The sequence below is a fragment of the Cydia splendana genome, chromosome 6 (assembly GCF_910591565.1).
Source record: "Cydia splendana chromosome 6, ilCydSple1.2, whole genome shotgun sequence".
Lineage (NCBI taxonomy): Eukaryota > Metazoa > Arthropoda > Insecta > Lepidoptera > Tortricidae > Cydia > Cydia splendana.
In genome coordinates, this window is record NC_085965.1 from 1,396,630 (window position 1) to 1,414,699 (window position 18,070).

Sequence of the window (18,070 nt, forward strand, 5' to 3'; positions counted from 1 at the left end):
CAAAGACCATGGTGGCTAATGTTATCAAGAGTACTAGTCCAGCACAGAGTGCGTGTGTTGATTCTGATGTTTTGCTGCTAAGATCTATACAACAGAAAGTGCAAGACAGTGATTTGGTGGTTTCAAAGGCAGATAAAGGCAACTGCATTGTGATTATGGAGAAGGGACAGTATAATCAGAAAGTACTAGACCTTATTCAAGGTGACGGATTTTCGAGATTGCAAAGAGACCCAACTCCAGGGTTCCAGAAAGATCTTAGACAAGCAGTTAAGAATTCTTCGTTTGTTTTTGAAACCGAACATCAGAAGAGTACGGTTGTGCCTATGAATCCACGAGCTCCTATTCTTTATGGACTTCCCAAAATTCATAAGGATAATATCCCAGTTCGTCCAGTGGTCTCATATTTGGGTGCGCCAACTTATAATCTGGCAAAAAGGTTGAATTCCATTATAAGAGACAAGTCCCAGTTCCAGCCGAAATATTGCTTGAAAAATAGCTTGCAGTTAATAGAAAAGATCCAGGACATTAACATACCAGATAATGCTGTTCTTCTTTCATTGGATGTAGACAGTTTGTTTACAAATGTGCCATATGGAGAGACTTTGGAGATTATTAAGGGTCTTTTTGAAAGGCAACGTTTACATCCAGGGGAAGTAGATGAATTGATAGATCTAACAGCGATTTGTATGAAACAAAATTATTTCAGATTTGGGGGACAGTATTATTTGCAAAGTGATGGTTTGGCTATGGGTTCACCACTGAGTCCTTTGATGGCTGATATTTTTATGGACCATTTTGAGAACCAGCATATTGTGGGCAACAATAATATATTATACTATTTTAGATACGTGGATGATTTGATTATTTGTTGGACGGGTAGTATGGGCCTGCTGGATGCATTTATTGCTGAAATTAATGGTAAGCATCCAAAAATTAAGTTTAAAAAGGAACTAGAGCAAGACAACTCATTGAATTTTCTAGATTTAACAATCACTAAAGTAAACAACAGGCATCAGTTCAAAATTTACTGTAAGCCTACACATACCGATACAGTTATCCCGGCTTCTTCCACGCATCCGTGGCAGCATAAGTTGGCTGCTTTTCATTGTTATGTGCATAGAATGTTGACTGTGCCTCTTTCTGATGAACACTATCAGATTGAATTAAATAATATTTATCACTTAGCAGTTTCGAATGGTTACGATAAGTCTGTTGTGGATGGTATCATCAGGAAAAAGCGGAATAGTATGGTCAACACTATGTTGTATGCGGCACGATCCTCTGAACCGATAAAAAAATATAAAGCGAGCATAACTTATGTTGGCAAGTTGTCTGATGCAATTTACAAAATTTTGAAGTCTAACGACATTCCTGTGGCCTTTAAGACAAATAATACTTTGCACTCAAAGCTTTGCAATGGCAAAGATAAGATCGAGAATGGGAAAAAGTCTGGAGTTTATAAGCTTACCTGTGACGATTGCAATAAAGTGTATGTGGGGCAAACGGGCCGTAGTTTCACTACTAGGTATAAAGAGCATGTTGCGTCATATAGACATAACCATCCAGAGAAGTCCAATTTTGCAAAGCACTTATTAGATACAGGTCACACTTTATCTGAGAATCATTCTTTTGATATTTTACATGTTTGCGAAAAGGGATTGCGTTTGGGTGTTCTGGAACAACTGGAAATAATTAGGTACAACAATAGGGGCATGATTCTTAACGAACAATTGAATGTTGCGTCATCGCCGTTATTACGAATTTTTCCATCTCACTCACACTTGCACGGTAGGGGGAGTGGTCAAGGTATAAATATGGCCGACCATTCTAGACAGGTCATTCCGTTGCCGGGCGTCAGACCGTCAACAACTCCTGAGGATGCCTCGTAGAGAGGCGAAACACGTGTCGAGGTTTATTCTTTTGGTGGTGGTTTGTTATATTTATTTGCGTATTTATTTTTGCGGTGGGAGGGTGGGAATATTAATTGCATGTAAAAATACGCAAGTAAGTATAACGGGTTAGCACTGATTGACTAGCACGTTATCTTTTCGCGGATTAGCAAAATAATATTTTGGTTTTAATTAATTTTATGTTTATTATTTGTGTAAAATTTGTTTTTGCTATGAGTAAATAAAAACAAGGAACCTTAGAATTTATTATAATTAACTTTCCCTCTTATTATCTTTTTAAATATTGATCCCTGCTAAAAATGTACTAAATCTTTTTTTATTGAAAATGTTGTGTCGATTATTAACGTTTAACATTTTTTTTATATTGGCCACCGTTTACGAGTTATTTACGAAAAACTAAAAAAAGAGACCTTCAAAAATTGATTATAATTAACTTTCCCGCCTTAATATCTCTTTGAATATTGATCCTAGCGAACAATTGTACGGAATCTTTTTTGTAGGCAATTTTATGCAGATTACTTATGTTTAAGAAAATTTTTGCTATGCGCCACCGTTTAAGAGTTATTTACGAAAAACTAAAAAAAAGGGACCTTTAATATCAACTATCTCACTTCCAGTCAAGAATTCGATCAATCAACCGGCAATTTCGGATTCAGCGGGGTCTAATTAGGTTAAAAAACCCGGTTGCCCGGTTAATATGTTTTGCCAGTCGAAATCGATTTTTACAAAAACATGATCAGTCAAGTATACATACACTCATATTGTATACATATAATTAATAATTATTTAGGTACACTCACCGACCTCACCGTCTTACCTACCATTTTTAGGGTTCCCTACCCAAAGGGTAAAACGGAACCCTATTAGTAAGACTCCGCTGTCCGTCCGTTCATCCGTCCGTCTGTCAGCAGGCTGTATCTCACGAACCGTGATAGCTAGACAGTTGAAATTTTCACAGATGATGTATTTCTGTTGCCGCTATAACAACAAATACTAAAAAGTAGAGTCCGACTCGCGCTTGTCCGGTTTTTAATTTCATTAAGTACTCATCAAAATTCGAATTTACTAATAAATCTTTTTCAATATTAATTGCCGAACTAAAAATCCCGGAACTGACGATTCAGAATACCGATGTCGTCAGAATAAGGACGTAGACGTGCTGCGCGGGAATGGTGCGGTGCGCCGCGCGGGGCGCCCGCCTGCCCGTTCTACCACTCGTCTGCTTCACCCCCTTGAAAACGTAAAACTCGAGTATAAGAGCGCCTTAAATATTCTATACACTTTTTCGCTAGGATCAATCTTCTTCTCCTTCAACCTAGCGTTTTAGCTAAGCGTCCGGTCTTCAGCATCCTCTAGTGTGAGTAGATTTTAAGTAGATTACTTATGTATCAGAACATTTTTTGGTACAGGCCACCGTTTACGAGTTATTTACAAAAAATATTAACAATTGATCATATTTAACTTTTTACCTTAAATATTTTTTTAAATACTGATCCTAGCGAAAAAGTGTATAGAATATTTAATGTAGACAATTTTACGCAGATTACTTATGTATCAGAACATTTTTGCTACAGGTCACCGTTTACGAGTTATTTATAAAAAACTACAAAGGGACCTTTAAACCCGATGACTGATAAGTTCATCAGCGTCACATAACATAAATTGACCTCCGCATTGGATAGACAGCAACATTGAATGTTCCAGTAATCAAAGAAAATTAATTGCTAAATTGGAAATCAAAATAACTAAACTGGGCCAGAATCCCCAATTTTAAACTACTACGTTTTGTGCTCATCGATGTTAGTGTCGTAAGCGCCATCGACAATAAGGTCCCTTTTCATAGATAATACCACATTTATGTAACTTCAATTTTAATATTTATATAAGTAAATGTATGTTTGATGGTTTTTGAGGTGCTAAGCGAGCGAGGTGTTCAAAATGACTGTATGTACTATGTTATATATGTACAAGTAGTACAATTTACCCTGTTTTGTATGTTGTTTTTGTATTTATTGCTAATGTATAGTGTGATAACAAAAGGCATTTGCAATACATTTTTTTTTTCGACTTTCTAAGCGATTATTTTCAAAAGTATATTCACATAATCACAAAACTTTTTTAGAAATCTTATAGTTACGGTTTTGCCATGCTGGCTATGGAACCCTGAAATCCCTTGCTATGGCATCTTGGTAAGTGATGCTGGAATAAAAATTACTTCTTTTTTTAGCGCCTTGGCCGCCCCGATATATCTGATTGACTGTACTAAGTATCTAAAATAAACCTTACCCTAATCAAGAGCTGTTTCGTTTTACCCTTTAGTGTTTTAGTGGGTATAGGTATTGCTTGCTTTGCCGTCTATCGCGGGTGCTTAATAGTGCTTAAGTATTCATGTAAGTGAAAGACTGCAAAATGTGTGCAAATATTAACATAAGCAAAAGCTTGTGAAAGTAGGTGCAGTCAATCGTCCCGTCCTGTAGGTGCAGGCCTGCAGGGGTGCACTTGTATGGCGATTTGTTTCGTCTGCCATCGATTTTCCACACCCCTTGCAACGGACTGAGTCATCATTCGCCGCCCTAGTAGGTACCTATTATTACATACCTACAATTATGTACTTATTCGTATATTTTCTCGAAATCATTTATTTTCAAAAGTATATTCACATAATCACAAAACTTTTTTAGAAATCTTATAGTTAAGTACGTATATTTATTTCTACATAAAAATTACCGTGCTGCTCTCCACTCTCCAGTGGAGTCTCCACACGGATTTATTTCGGCTGAGAATCCGCTGTCTTCGGTTTCTGTGGTTGCTACATACCTACGTTAATGGACGTAGTTTAGGGTAAAATATCCAATCCACAAAAATCTGTTAGTAAAATTTGAACTTTCTGTCAAACGGAAAAGTCGTTCATTTAAATGACAAATTTTAGAGGATGGATCTTTCTTTTACGCTAAACTACGTCCGTTTGTGTTGTGTCTTTAATAAAACCCACAGTATTGGTTTAGGATTTAGGATTTATACAACTTGCTCTGTTTTATTCGTATTAAATATACTAAAGTTAGGTTAGGTACAGCTTGATGGGCCAACTTACTCAAGTTGTGGCAATCGAACTATAATATACCTATACTTAGTATTTCAGTAGTTTAAAAACAGAATTCACATAGGTACCTACTGTACCTACTTATACACAGTAAGATTAATATGCATATGTACATGCACCCATCTTAGTCACAATCAAAACATACAATACAAGTGGAAAGATTTTTAACTATGCACGAATTAAATTAAACCGAACACATTTCAACAAAAACATGTCGTTAACCAATAAAAATAAAGCACATATGTACAGGGCCGAATGAGTCACTATCATATGTTATTCGGGTGAGTCATAACAATTCGTGTGACGCGTTCGGTCTGCCGTTTGAGATATTGTCATTGATGGGTGACTGATACTGACGGTGACGACAGTGATGTAGGGTCAATAGGACAGCTGCTCAGGGTATCCTGTTGAGGTCTTTTCGCACGACCTTACACTGTGCAGCACTTTTAGGCTGCCTTCCCACTCATGCGGAGATGCCGTGCTCGTGTCCGCTTCAGTGGAAATAATAGGCAGCCTTATAGCCGGAGTAAGGTAAGAAGTAAATTTGGCGTGGCATTATTGTATCAAACTTGTCTTTTGAATCGAACTGTAAGGTGTATGGTACGACTGTACCATACGACTGTAGGTAGGTGACTACCTGCAATAATATAAACCGCGAAAATATGTGACATGTTCTTATGGCTCTACAAAATAAGATCCTGTGAAATATTTTTGCGGCTTTCGTTGTATACCTAACATATTATTGCAGATGACTGTACAGATTTGTCTTAGTTCTCTAGAATTTATCTTAGATCCCCAACAATGAAACACCATCACAGCAACTTTCATTTTTAATAGTTTTAATTTAATAGTTAGTAGGTAATGGGTTACTTAAAATGCATTAAACGCAAATTAAATATATATACTTAATTAATCTGTTTTAACACCAATTAAGCAGAAGCAAAAGTAGTGACATTAGCCCAGTTTCCGGGTACTGGTAAAGACATAATACGAGTAAAAAGTCTTATTCTACCTCTATGAAGTGGAGTAGGTGGAGGCGTTGGTGCTAAAATGCTGGGGACCGGCTAAAATGCCGAATCATAGAGAAAGCACCATTTTGTTTCGAATGACTGGTGTTTTTAGTAAGAGCACAAACAAATTGGAAATATTTTTGGCTGTCCAGTGATTGACCCTAGTGAGTCTAAACTCTAACGTATAGGTAAGTAACCCTACATATACTCTCAAATAAGTCTCAACTGGTGGAAAAGGCTTATAAGATGACGCGCACTTATACCTAATATAGGTAGGTAACCTATTAATATTCATAGCTACACTAGACTAAACTGTCGACTTGATCTAGTCTACAAACTGCATCCTCAAGTTATAGCATCCTTAGTTTCAAGCGTCCATATACGAGCCCGACACTATCATGAGTAATTACATGACTTGTCATGACATTCCCGCGTTTGGTCCTTCCGGTCATGACATTCTTAAATCTCCCCACACAGTTGTCAGTATTTTGCATCATTACTTACCATCAGGCAAGCAGTATATACACGGTGGCTTAAAATAACTGCATCTGTTTTGGGATTACACTGAGCAACATATTATGGGACCAACCCCGAAATCGCGAAAAAAATCCCTCTTTCCACTTGATTTTCCCTTCCCCTTTGATTTCCCTGCGTGACATGAAGTACTTATCGAAAGCAGTTCGATGATGAAATTTTAGACACGTTTGGAATGCGTGTTAAAAATTAAAATATTTACTGTCAATAACAACCTCGACTACCTCGAGCTCGAGGCTCGAACTTTTGTATGGATCCGCGAATGCTAAGCAGAGAGGAAGGTCAATAACCCCACACCTTTAGTCAGAACGTCAAGTCAAGATAGAGAGGCGTTGTGTTGTGGCGGCGGCGTCTACGTCAAAAAGGAATCGGGTGATTTGAAGAAAATACCTACTGCAAATGCAAAAAGGGAATCAAGGCAAAAAGGGAAGGATTGGTAGGTCCTAAACTGAAAATCGTAATTCAAGCCCAAAATAAAAAAGTACGACAATGTTGCCACTGCAAGACATTGTTTTTAAAATACTAAATTCCGTTTTATAAATAAAACACGCTGATAATTTATTTATTGGTAATTTTACTCCTACGATTTAAAAAAGTAGTTTTATTTACTTACTTATTTTTACATAAATACAAGACGCGCTAGTAAAAAGTGGCAACATTGTCTTACATTTTTTGGTCTTGAATTACGATTTTCAGTTTAGCTTCCTTTTTTTCAGTTCAGTGCTTTTTATTTTTAATTGTTGATTTCATGACTGCTATTAAACTATTTCTTTTTTTATTTAGATGTCTAAAGCCTATCATTGTATTTGAAAATAAATATTTTCCAGTGATTTTCCATGTTTCCGGTTACATCCCTATTGTATCACTTTGTATTTTCATCAGTTGTGACAGTCTTTAGGGGTCATCCATTAATTACGTCACACGAATTTCTAGGTTTTTTTTACCCCTCCCCCCCCCTCCTTGTCACACTTGGTCACATTTGGCAAACCCCTCCCCCCTGGTGTGACGTCACATTTCTTCAACGAAATCGGCAAATATTTATTAAATATTAAAAAAAAAAATTTTGACAAAAGAAATATTAGTAAATTTATAACCCAAAACTGATTAAGAAATAAAATTAAACGAATAAAAACGATTATCGTTTCAAAAACTTGTTATTTAAATGTATATTAGCGTTTAAAATAATTAAAATAAATTTTCGGTTACTGATGAAGTTAAAGTGACGTCACAAAGTTTGTGACTCCTCCTCCCCCTTGTCACAACATGTCACATTTTCTTGACCCCCTCCCTCCCCCTAAACGTGTGATGTAATTAATGGATGACCCCTTATTACACTTATAATTTTTAGAATATTTTCATGTATTTGCATAGCTATAAATATTTAGCCATCTGCACAAAATAATTAAGTTGTCCATTTGACAATTTTCGTTACCGCATCTCAACATTCTCAACCTAAAAAAAAAATACTATACGGGAGGCATAGAAAGTATGGAGTTAGACTATTTTCTTGCAATTTTTATTTCTGCTGATTTCGGCTTCTAGGTATAGTTAATAAGGGACCCTTATGGTTTAGCTTAGCCTCCTGTCTATTCGTTTTCGTTGGTGATACTAAAAAAACTTACACTTAAACGGCACTACTAGACCACACTACAGTTTGGTATGGTAGGTGAAATCCGTGAAATAGAGTATGACCACATTTGAGAAACATATTATTTAAGTTTTAATTATTGTTTTACCTCATTTTGCTCACATTCCAAATAACATTTAGCAATATAATATTAGCTACTTTACTTAACAAGCCGCTTGATATATGTAGGTACCTAAGTATTTTATGAAAATATTTTCCTGAATCGACCAATTTCTGTAACAAACTAAACATGACTAAATTCCATGGTAATACGAATATGTACGCATTAAATGTAAAACGTCAATAAAATTCTAGTTATAATGATATTTATTATTCAAGATCAGCAAGATTGTAAAGGTATTATTACGTTGACGCACCCGCATAATCCGAGACACGTAAGTTTTTTTACACCTATCGTTTGATAAGCACTTACGATCCCTTATCAGGGCACTATCAGTATCAGTGGTATGTGAAAATGCCTTTGCCTTCCTAACCATATATGGTCACGAAAATTGAGCTAGTCAGCCATTGGTGGATATTAAATGGTGTTGATAGTGTTAATTCTGATAAGAAACGTTTTATATAGTTAAACTCTCGCCCGGCAGCCTCATTTTGCGCGGTGCTTCGCAGGCAACGGTCGTACTTTACTTTATTTATTAAATTAAAAGTAAGTTTAATATTTTTTTATAATTACAAAGTTAATATTTAAAGTTCATTTTTACTCGGCTTTTGATTGTGGATTAAGTGAAATTTAATTAGTTTTTATTTTTTACTTAAAGTAATGTGATATATTGATTAAAGTTACATAACGTTAACGTGGTAACTACTGACTACAAACGTGTGATGTGATACCGTTCGGGTTTACGATTTTCTATGATTTTAATTTAATTACCTATAATTCCAAAGTTGAAATTTTGATTCGCCTTCGCCTACTTTAAAAAGACAACAAAAATATTTCTTAGTTTTATAAATATCACTAATATTGTGATTTCTTTAAAGTGAATATTTTTTAACAATACTAATTTTCAGTTATTCAATTTACAATTTCAGCTGCCAAACCAAAACTCTCTTGGCACTTGGACTGGTTACAATAATTTTTGCGCTGACTTAAAAAAAAGTGTTTAACTTTAACAACTGGATCTCGGTTCAACATTAATCAATGTACGATATCATATAAAACCGTTACACATCAAGACGCTTATCCACTAACTTAGTATATCTTATCTCATCGAGCGCGTGATTGTGAAGTAACATTCTTCAAGAGATAGCGATACGTGCCTGATAATTATTTTATTACTAAGCACCTTTGCATATATTGCATATCAATGTCATATCTTGTGACTGGTAATAAAAAAATACATAGCTTGCGTAACACCAGATTTAAAACACAACGTTAAACTAAAAAAGAAAGTGTACATGTTAATTTACACCCATTTTATTTTATTTTCTATTACAGACTAAATCACAATGTGCGACGAGGAAGTTGCTGCGTTGGTAGTGGATAATGGCTCCGGCATGTGCAAGGCCGGTTTCGCCGGCGACGACGCGCCGCGCGCCGTGTTCCCGTCGATCGTGGGCAGGCCGCGCCACCAGGGCGTCATGGTCGGCATGGGACAGAAGGACTCTTACGTCGGCGACGAGGCCCAGAGCAAGAGAGGCATCCTCACCCTGAAATACCCCATCGAGCACGGCATCGTCACCAACTGGGACGATATGGAGAAGATCTGGCACCACACCTTCTACAATGAACTGCGTGTGGCGCCCGAGGAGCACCCCGTGCTGCTCACCGAGGCTCCCCTCAACCCCAAGGCCAACAGGTACGTGTTTCGCCCACGCTATAGAGTGCTCGCCGCTAAGTTGATTCTTATCCGCTGATAATGCCCTCTGAACGCGTTGCTAACGAATCGTCGTTTTCTTTTCCAGAGAGAAGATGACCCAGATCATGTTCGAGACCTTCAACACACCCGCCATGTACGTCGCCATCCAGGCCGTGCTCTCGCTGTACGCGTCCGGTCGTACCACCGGTATCGTGCTGGACTCCGGCGACGGTGTCTCCCACACCGTGCCCATCTACGAGGGCTACGCGCTGCCCCACGCCATCCTGCGTCTGGACTTGGCCGGTCGCGATCTCACAGACTACCTGATGAAGATCCTCACAGAGCGCGGCTACTCCTTCACCACCACCGCTGAGCGAGAAATCGTGCGTGACATCAAGGAGAAGCTCTGCTACGTCGCCCTCGACTTCGAGCAGGAGATGGCCACTGCCGCCTCCAGCAGCTCGCTCGAGAAGTCGTACGAGCTTCCCGACGGTCAGGTGATCACCATCGGCAACGAGCGATTCCGTTGTCCCGAGGCTCTCTTCCAGCCCTCGTTCCTGGGTATGGAAGCTAATGGCATCCACGAAACCACCTACAACTCGATCATGAAGTGCGACGTCGACATCCGTAAGGACCTGTACGCCAACACCGTGCTATCCGGTGGCACCACCATGTACCCCGGCATCGCCGACCGCATGCAGAAGGAGATTACCGCGCTGGCTCCTTCCACGATGAAGATCAAGATCATCGCGCCCCCAGAGAGGAAGTACTCCGTATGGATCGGTGGATCTATCCTTGCCTCCCTCTCGACCTTCCAGCAGATGTGGATCTCCAAGCAGGAGTACGACGAGTCCGGCCCCTCCATCGTCCACAGGAAGTGCTTCTAAGCGCCATAGTAAGACTGTTCCTAAGTTATGATGCCCTACACCGAGACCCAGAACGGGAGGCTCAAATTACGCTTGTGATCTTTATTTAAGTACAGTATTTAAATAGGATGTAAGGTATCGTAATATGCATATTACGTAAACTCAGCGAAACATGTTCGCTCGTTTTTGACAAAGATTTTTATTTATTGTTACGTGACTAACCCAAGTCTTTTGTAATAAAAGATAATTTATATACCGGTATAAACAAGCATTTTCTTTACTTTACTCCTAACTATAGGCGCCAAACTATCTTGAACAGTAAACTAGGTAGGTAGGTGACTCAGGCTACTAGTATGTTAATGATGAGTCACTAAAGGTACTGCACTGTCCAGGTGCTGTCTATCTGCTGTGTATATGTAGAAACTGAACCAGTAAAGTTATAAAAACTTGAAGAAACTACGAGGCAAAAGAAAGTAGACCACTTGAGAGTCAATAACTTCTGTTACCTACACACCGAGGCGATGCGCCCGGCATGTTTGGAATAGATCTTTTTAACGACTCTGTTTTATAAGTCAAATCGGTCTTCTACTTCCTTATTAGTTAAATAATTTAAACATAAATAGCAATTATACTTTTACATTTTCATTCAGCATATTTGCTGGAATACAGTTATTCTTAAAGTTATTGACTTTGTCTTCAGTCAACATGGATACCTACTCTCTATAATTTTAATATTGCTAATGGAGAGCCGCTGTTTGTTGGGTAAGGCCCACCCATTAAATATTCCCATCACCATTGACCAGTCATAATTTTAGAAGTTTATTCTTGTTGGTATAATACGAGTAATATACCGTTGTTTCTCCTGGGAATACCTTCATTTTAATAACAGTTAATTCTGATGTAATTTTGGAATACTCCGATTGTTGACCTAACATGCATCGCCTCAGATTGTCTCGCGTGAACTCGTGTCGTAGTTCAATGACACAATAACTACAGATACTACAAACTACAATCCAGGTCAGTTATGTAACGTAGGGACGTGTTTACAAACGTAACCCATTTCCGGATGACATTGATAAAAATAAAAATATCTGACCTATTGTAGAGTTAATGAAACACCTAAATATAATTAGATCACCGACACACCCACGGCGTGGTTTCGTCTGGTGAGTGCGTGACGTCACGGACTTATTTCTGGAGACGCTTAGAACGCTACGTTACGGACGGGCCGTCGGCACTAGAGAACAGTGGATAGGTATGCAAATCTCAGCTGACGAGATAAACATTACCTAGTACCCATACCCACTAGCCGGACAAAGATGAATCATACGGAAGCTTGAGTAATCAACGACTTAATCATAAAGTGAGCAACACCGGATGAAACTGAACGGGATGTTAGCGAGAATAGCGAGAGATAGTTCTGTGGCTGAATTACTTCGCAAATTTTCGCTGGCCGCTTTCTCACGCATCTTCAGATTTCTAAACGGTAAAGTTTTTATAATGCTGACGATCCAAATTACAGCAGAGTGATCCGAAGGCGTTCGGGTGTACTCCCTATCCTCCCACACCACACATGCATAGGTACGAGTACAGTACAGGCCACCCCAGCTGCACGGCGACGCGAGGGTCAAGGGCGCAGCGCTGCGCACGATCGATTCCCCTCCCCCTTCTCTCTGGACGCCCCCACAATGCGTCTGCTCGACTAGACATGCGTTCCTTTTTGATACAATCAAAGGTGCATCTTATATGCTCTTCGTAGAGTAGCTTCCAGCCTAACATGGAGCTGATAAAGATAATGCAATCTAGATAGGTATAGAATATTGCAGTGGTTTAAGGTGCATTTCGTATGCTAACAACTGGATAGCGATGTTCAGGTACGGAGTGCCATTAAATTTTATTAAAATTCGTCTGGGATTCTAGAGATCGATAGGTACTGCATTGACATATTAATATTTAATTTATCTAGATTTAAATCCCTAGTTAGTTGGTTTTACTTTTGTAAATATTTGCATGTAGGTAAATGTGATTTATATGTTCTATGTTATTTTTTCTGTTCATAAATTAACAACGGAAACAGGTTGATAAGTTAAAAAAGGTCTATAAACCCCCGCTGTCAGTCCTTTGTCAAAGCCCTTTTGTATTTTTATCACGCATCCCAGTCCCAAGTCCCAAACAGTTATTTTAGGATTTCGGGGCTGTTAGAGCCTAGTAGTGCAATGGTTAGCATGTTTGTGCTATTTAACCGGATAATTCCGATACCTTATGACAGTTATGACTCAGTTTACAAACTCTCGTTTCGGATAAACATGGAGTTTTCGGTAATAGAAACAAATCACCCACCTACGTTAACATGACCGAAATTGGACCAAAAGATCTTTTAAATCCCGAGCTGTATTTTTGTGTTAGTCACAAATCAAACCACACCAAGGTTCTGCAAACACATGACTCGTTAACATCAATACTAATGAAATCATAAGACTGGAAACAATGGCAATACAAGTCGATTGAAATTCTGTCCGTAACATCAAGTTTCCTTTACTCAGTCTGAATCATTGTGTATGTGAGTAAAATAATACTTACCAAATATAGTCATTTCGATCGACTGTTTCTACATTATCCCTATAACATTAACGACTGCAACTGCATGGAAACGAAAATGAGTCAAATGTCCTTCCAATAATTATTATCACTTGTATAGAGGTACCTAAACCTAGAAATATTATTTACTGTTATTGTATACCTAAACCTAGAAATATTATTTACTGTTATATCTAATCCGTTACTTAAACCCCTATCGGAATGTTATCAGCTGTCACGTAATCGAATTTTAGGAAGTAATTAGACGTTGATAAAATATACTTATTCGAACAGGCAGAGATATTAATCGTTTCTGATACTTTGTCGATGACTAAAAAATAAATATCTCATTTCTGAGGAACTGCTGAATAAATACTAAGAAGCGTTAAATAATGACCAAGAAATGAAGTGTGACAAGACTGTGGTACCATACCGAGGGTTACTTATCGCCGTAGTACGCATGCACCAGTGAGTCATCTAAACGACCAAGACAGTACCCGTATTTACTCTATATTTAAGTGTCTAATTTTAATACAATTCCCGTCCTCGTTCATAACGAAACTCTTGAAACCCGATTAGGTTAGGTAGGTATTAGATTACTTTTAGTTTAGTAGTATATAATATGTCAGCAGTCAGCAGATGAACCTGCAAAAGCAAGCAACAAGCAAATTGTTTCCTTCCTTACATTTTAATTTTGCTAGGTCAAGACTTAGCCTTGGTATGTATTTATATTAGGTACACGCGCAGAATTATTAGCTAGGTACCTACTATTAGGTATTAAATTAAGACATTTGTTTACTAACAGGTGTTTACGATTACGATTGGTGTTTACGGTTTTTACATAACATATGTACATACTTATGAGGTAACTATAAAGCTTACATCATAACGGCAGTTAATAACCTTTTACAAAAATGGGGCATTACCTACTTTAATTCGAAATTACGAATCGGTTGCTCTTGTACCAGTTTAGTAATTTCAAGACAGACCAATACAAGTAATTAAAACCAGTAAGATCGGCACTATTGGCCTGATGACAGTGACAAAGAATCATGGAAATAGTAGTTTCAAAGAAACATATATGTTAATATGGTTCTAAAAAATGGCCCAATCTCAGTTAGGCTTGAGTCGGTCCTGAACTAAGAACTATTAAGAATGAAATCCCATCAAGGACCGAAAGGAACTAAATCTTTTTGCACGGTCTTAATCGGTCTTTAGGTCCTTTAGTTCAGTGGGATTCGAGAGCGCTTGACTGAGTGAAACGTAAAATGGACGGAACGAAACGGTTGTCAATGTCGCTGGCACGAGTGTGAACGAGATGAAAGAACGACGTGACACTCCTTAAAGCCCGTAAAATATGAAAGAAAATCAAATATATTTCGACATATTTGATATTTTTTAATTATGTTATGGTGTTTTAATTTTTAATATCGACATATCGTATCGTACAAGTTAAATTGTATTCAGTTACCAAAGATTGGAAAGAAACCAATGAAAAATCGACTCCTATTCATTCTCGGCTCTCAACGACCGAACTGAACTAAAGGAACTAAAAGACCGAACTAGTTCGTTTGACCGATTGACCGAGAGCGGAGCGCTCTCTGTAGTGACCGAGCAGGCACAAGCCTAATCTCAGTATAAGCATTAGGATTATTAATATATTCAATAAAATAAAACTGCAAAATTCTCCAATCAGCCATTTTGACTGAAACGCCAATCAGAAGCGACCTAAGGAGTGACGTCATCAATCCATGACGTATTTCTTAGAGCAGCATAGACAACCTCATTGACCGTAATCCATAGGTACATCCTCACCAAAAAGTTTGGAGGTGCAAAAAAAAAATTCATTTCGCCACTAAACATTTATTACGTCCAGAAAATATTATTACACGATGTAAAGTAAATATATATTTGTTACTAAATAAATAAAATACTAAATAATATGATATTTCACCAAAAATTTTTTTAATTATTTGGCTGAATGGAACTATCATTGCCATGTTGGCTGTCGTAACTAGAAAAACTGAAAAATTAAAAAGTAAACCGGCGCTCGGTGATTTTCACTCAGAATTTGCATGTATCTAAATAATTCATCTTAAATTGCAACCGTGTGAGAGTTTTTGTATAAAATGAGTTATTGTGATTAATGTTTGTAATGTATTTATCATCCCTAATCATAATATATGGTGCTGAATTTACAATATCATTCGGATTCAAGGGAAAATTCGTAACTGTAAGTATGTAAACGGGTGGATTTCAAAATCCTGCGAAAACGTATGGTTCGGTCTTTATAAAAAAAACTTATAGGTTGTGCGAGTTGCAACTTTTTTATATGTTTTTAAGAACTATTATCTTCATGTTCCTTCAATTACCATCTCCAATAACTTAATAGTTTTTTTATATATAAAATGTTTTATGTGTCTAAAATCATCACCGTCTACCGGAAAAATTTGAACCTTTTTGTTTGCAGTGAAAATTATAGCATACCTATCGTACGATTGCGAATTTTCTTTTACTTATATCTTTTCCATGTTGTTGTTTAACACATGAAAAAATATGCAATAATTCCTTCACCGAGAAAGTACATTTAAAAATATTTAAAATTTTGTCACGAATATTCGTCAACACCGTCATGATAATGTCAATGTGAGCTTATCTCCGTGTATGAACAACGAAATACCGCTAAAGGTCCTTGCCCTATTTTTCACTTTAATATAGAATGCCAAAAATGATTTCACTATAAAGTCACATCATTGAATCGTGAGAAATATTACGAACAATTTTGTAAAATGTAGTTTGTCACAACAGAGCATCATCACCGTTATGCTTTGGTTTAAAAAAAGTTACAAATGTTATATTAGAAATAATTACTGAAATGTATGGCAAACTACATGAAGTTTATTGTGTAGCATAGACATTAACTACTATTATTCGTATTCTAGAAATAAAAACAAGAAACTCTCAAATCGTCAACACCATACCCATCATCACCGGGAAAAAATGACGACCGGTGATGATTTCATGTGTATGGTGATGACGGTTCTCAGAAACTTTTCTAGTTATTTTGCTATTATTCATTATAAAATTAAGCTGTATGTTTGAAAAACGTTCTCTATGTCTTCTAACACTATATAATGTCTACCTTATAAATATAGAATAAATGTAGAAGAAGATATAACTATTTCTTTCACACTAGAGGATGGTTAGTTTTTAAATAACATTTTGACTGAAGAAGGCAAAATTTAGGTCACTTAGAACTTAGAACATAGAAATGTTTTTTTTTTATAATCTAATAATGTAAATCATGCAACTTAGAGTCTGTAATTGCATGTTAGTCGTGTTAAAACAAAGTATTTAAACAAGCAACATATATTAAGTTTTAAGCGACCATAGGCTACGGTACTAGCTCACTATCGTGACGGCCTTATGTTTTTTGATAATATTATATTAATTGGTGTATATAATTACAGCAATTAATAATTATACCATTGGGTAGTCACCGGACCCAATGCCTAACATTTTGTAACTTATGACATGCATTACAAGTAGGGGTCTTGCAACTTATAAATCACTGATTATATATTAATGTTTTGCTATTAAACAACATATATATGGATTTAAATCATTATAGCTCTTTTAAAGTTAATTTATAAAACAACAAAAATACAAACTTATGCAATGAATCAAATTATCAAAAAAAAGTAATATATCATAAAAATTAAGCTCATTGGTAAGCCAGCAATTTTATAATATGATATAAATACCAAGTTATGCAGTAGATAAAAGAAGATGCGGGTTTAAACTGATAATAAGAGTACAATATTGTTAATATGATTTAACATTGAAAAAACCCAAAAAAATAAATGAATACATAAATTGCCTATTTCGGAATATAAATTATTTGAAATTATACAATAAAAATACTTGTTATATATTTATTTATATGAATAAAATGTATTTTTTATAATTTTCTAAAAATAATTTATGTGGCTAGTCTTATGTTCAAAAACATGTTACTTGTAATGTTTATTAAAGTTCTAAAGTCTTACAATTAAAAAAAGTTTTTGTTTTTTTAATACGTTTTTAATACATATTTAAATTAGTTCCCAAAGTGTCATTACCGTACATGCAGTATCATTACCGTCTATAAAAGAGTCATTACCATACCATGGTTGTCATCACCGTGTCATTTCCGAAAGCGATAACTTCAAATATAAGCCACAAATGATTGTATAAATACCATAAATATCCTCAATATACAGCCCCCTATTACTTTACCGAGCTAGAATCGTGTTAAATTAAATTAAACATTAAAATATATTAATTTTTTGTATGGTGAAATTTTTTGTGATGAAATCCACCCAAACAATGTCTACCCACCAACCACCAACTAACTAATGACGTCACAAATGGCTTGCGAGGCGTTTTCGCGCGAGGTTTAAACTAGCTATAAAAAAATGCAATTATTTATGTTAAATGTTATGAGTATAGCTGAAATATTGTGTTTTTCGGAACCAGTACAAGTGTACCGACAATAATAAAAGGGATTTCAAAATTTGTCATCAGGCCAATTGTCCACTAATATGTCCACTAGGTATGCTATGACTATGACATAAAAAAGTTTTAAAG

The 18,070-nt window shown here is 36.6% G+C and overlaps 1 protein-coding gene across 1 annotated transcript; it reads left to right on the forward strand.

Moving 5' to 3' along the window:
• Positions 1-8,729: 8,729 nt before the first annotated feature.
• Positions 8,730-11,132, forward strand: LOC134791218 (actin, cytoplasmic A3a). Its single transcript, XM_063762192.1, has 3 exons — positions 8,730-8,848; positions 9,638-9,998; positions 10,105-11,132. The coding sequence occupies exons 2-3, from the start codon at positions 9,649-9,651 to the stop codon at positions 10,883-10,885; spliced, it is 1,131 nt and encodes a 376-aa protein (XP_063618262.1). The 5' UTR covers positions 8,730-8,848; positions 9,638-9,648; the 3' UTR covers positions 10,886-11,132.
• Positions 11,133-18,070: the final 6,938 nt, after the last annotated feature.

Coding starts and splice junctions, on each gene's coding strand:
- LOC134791218 (XM_063762192.1), top strand. CDS start 9,649: ATGTGCGACGAGGAAGTTGCTGCGTTGGTAGTGGATAATGGCTCCGGC. Junction 9,999..10,104: donor CTCAACCCCAAGGCCAACAG/GTACGTGTTTCG, acceptor TTTCTTTTCCAG/AGAGAAGATGACCCAGATCA.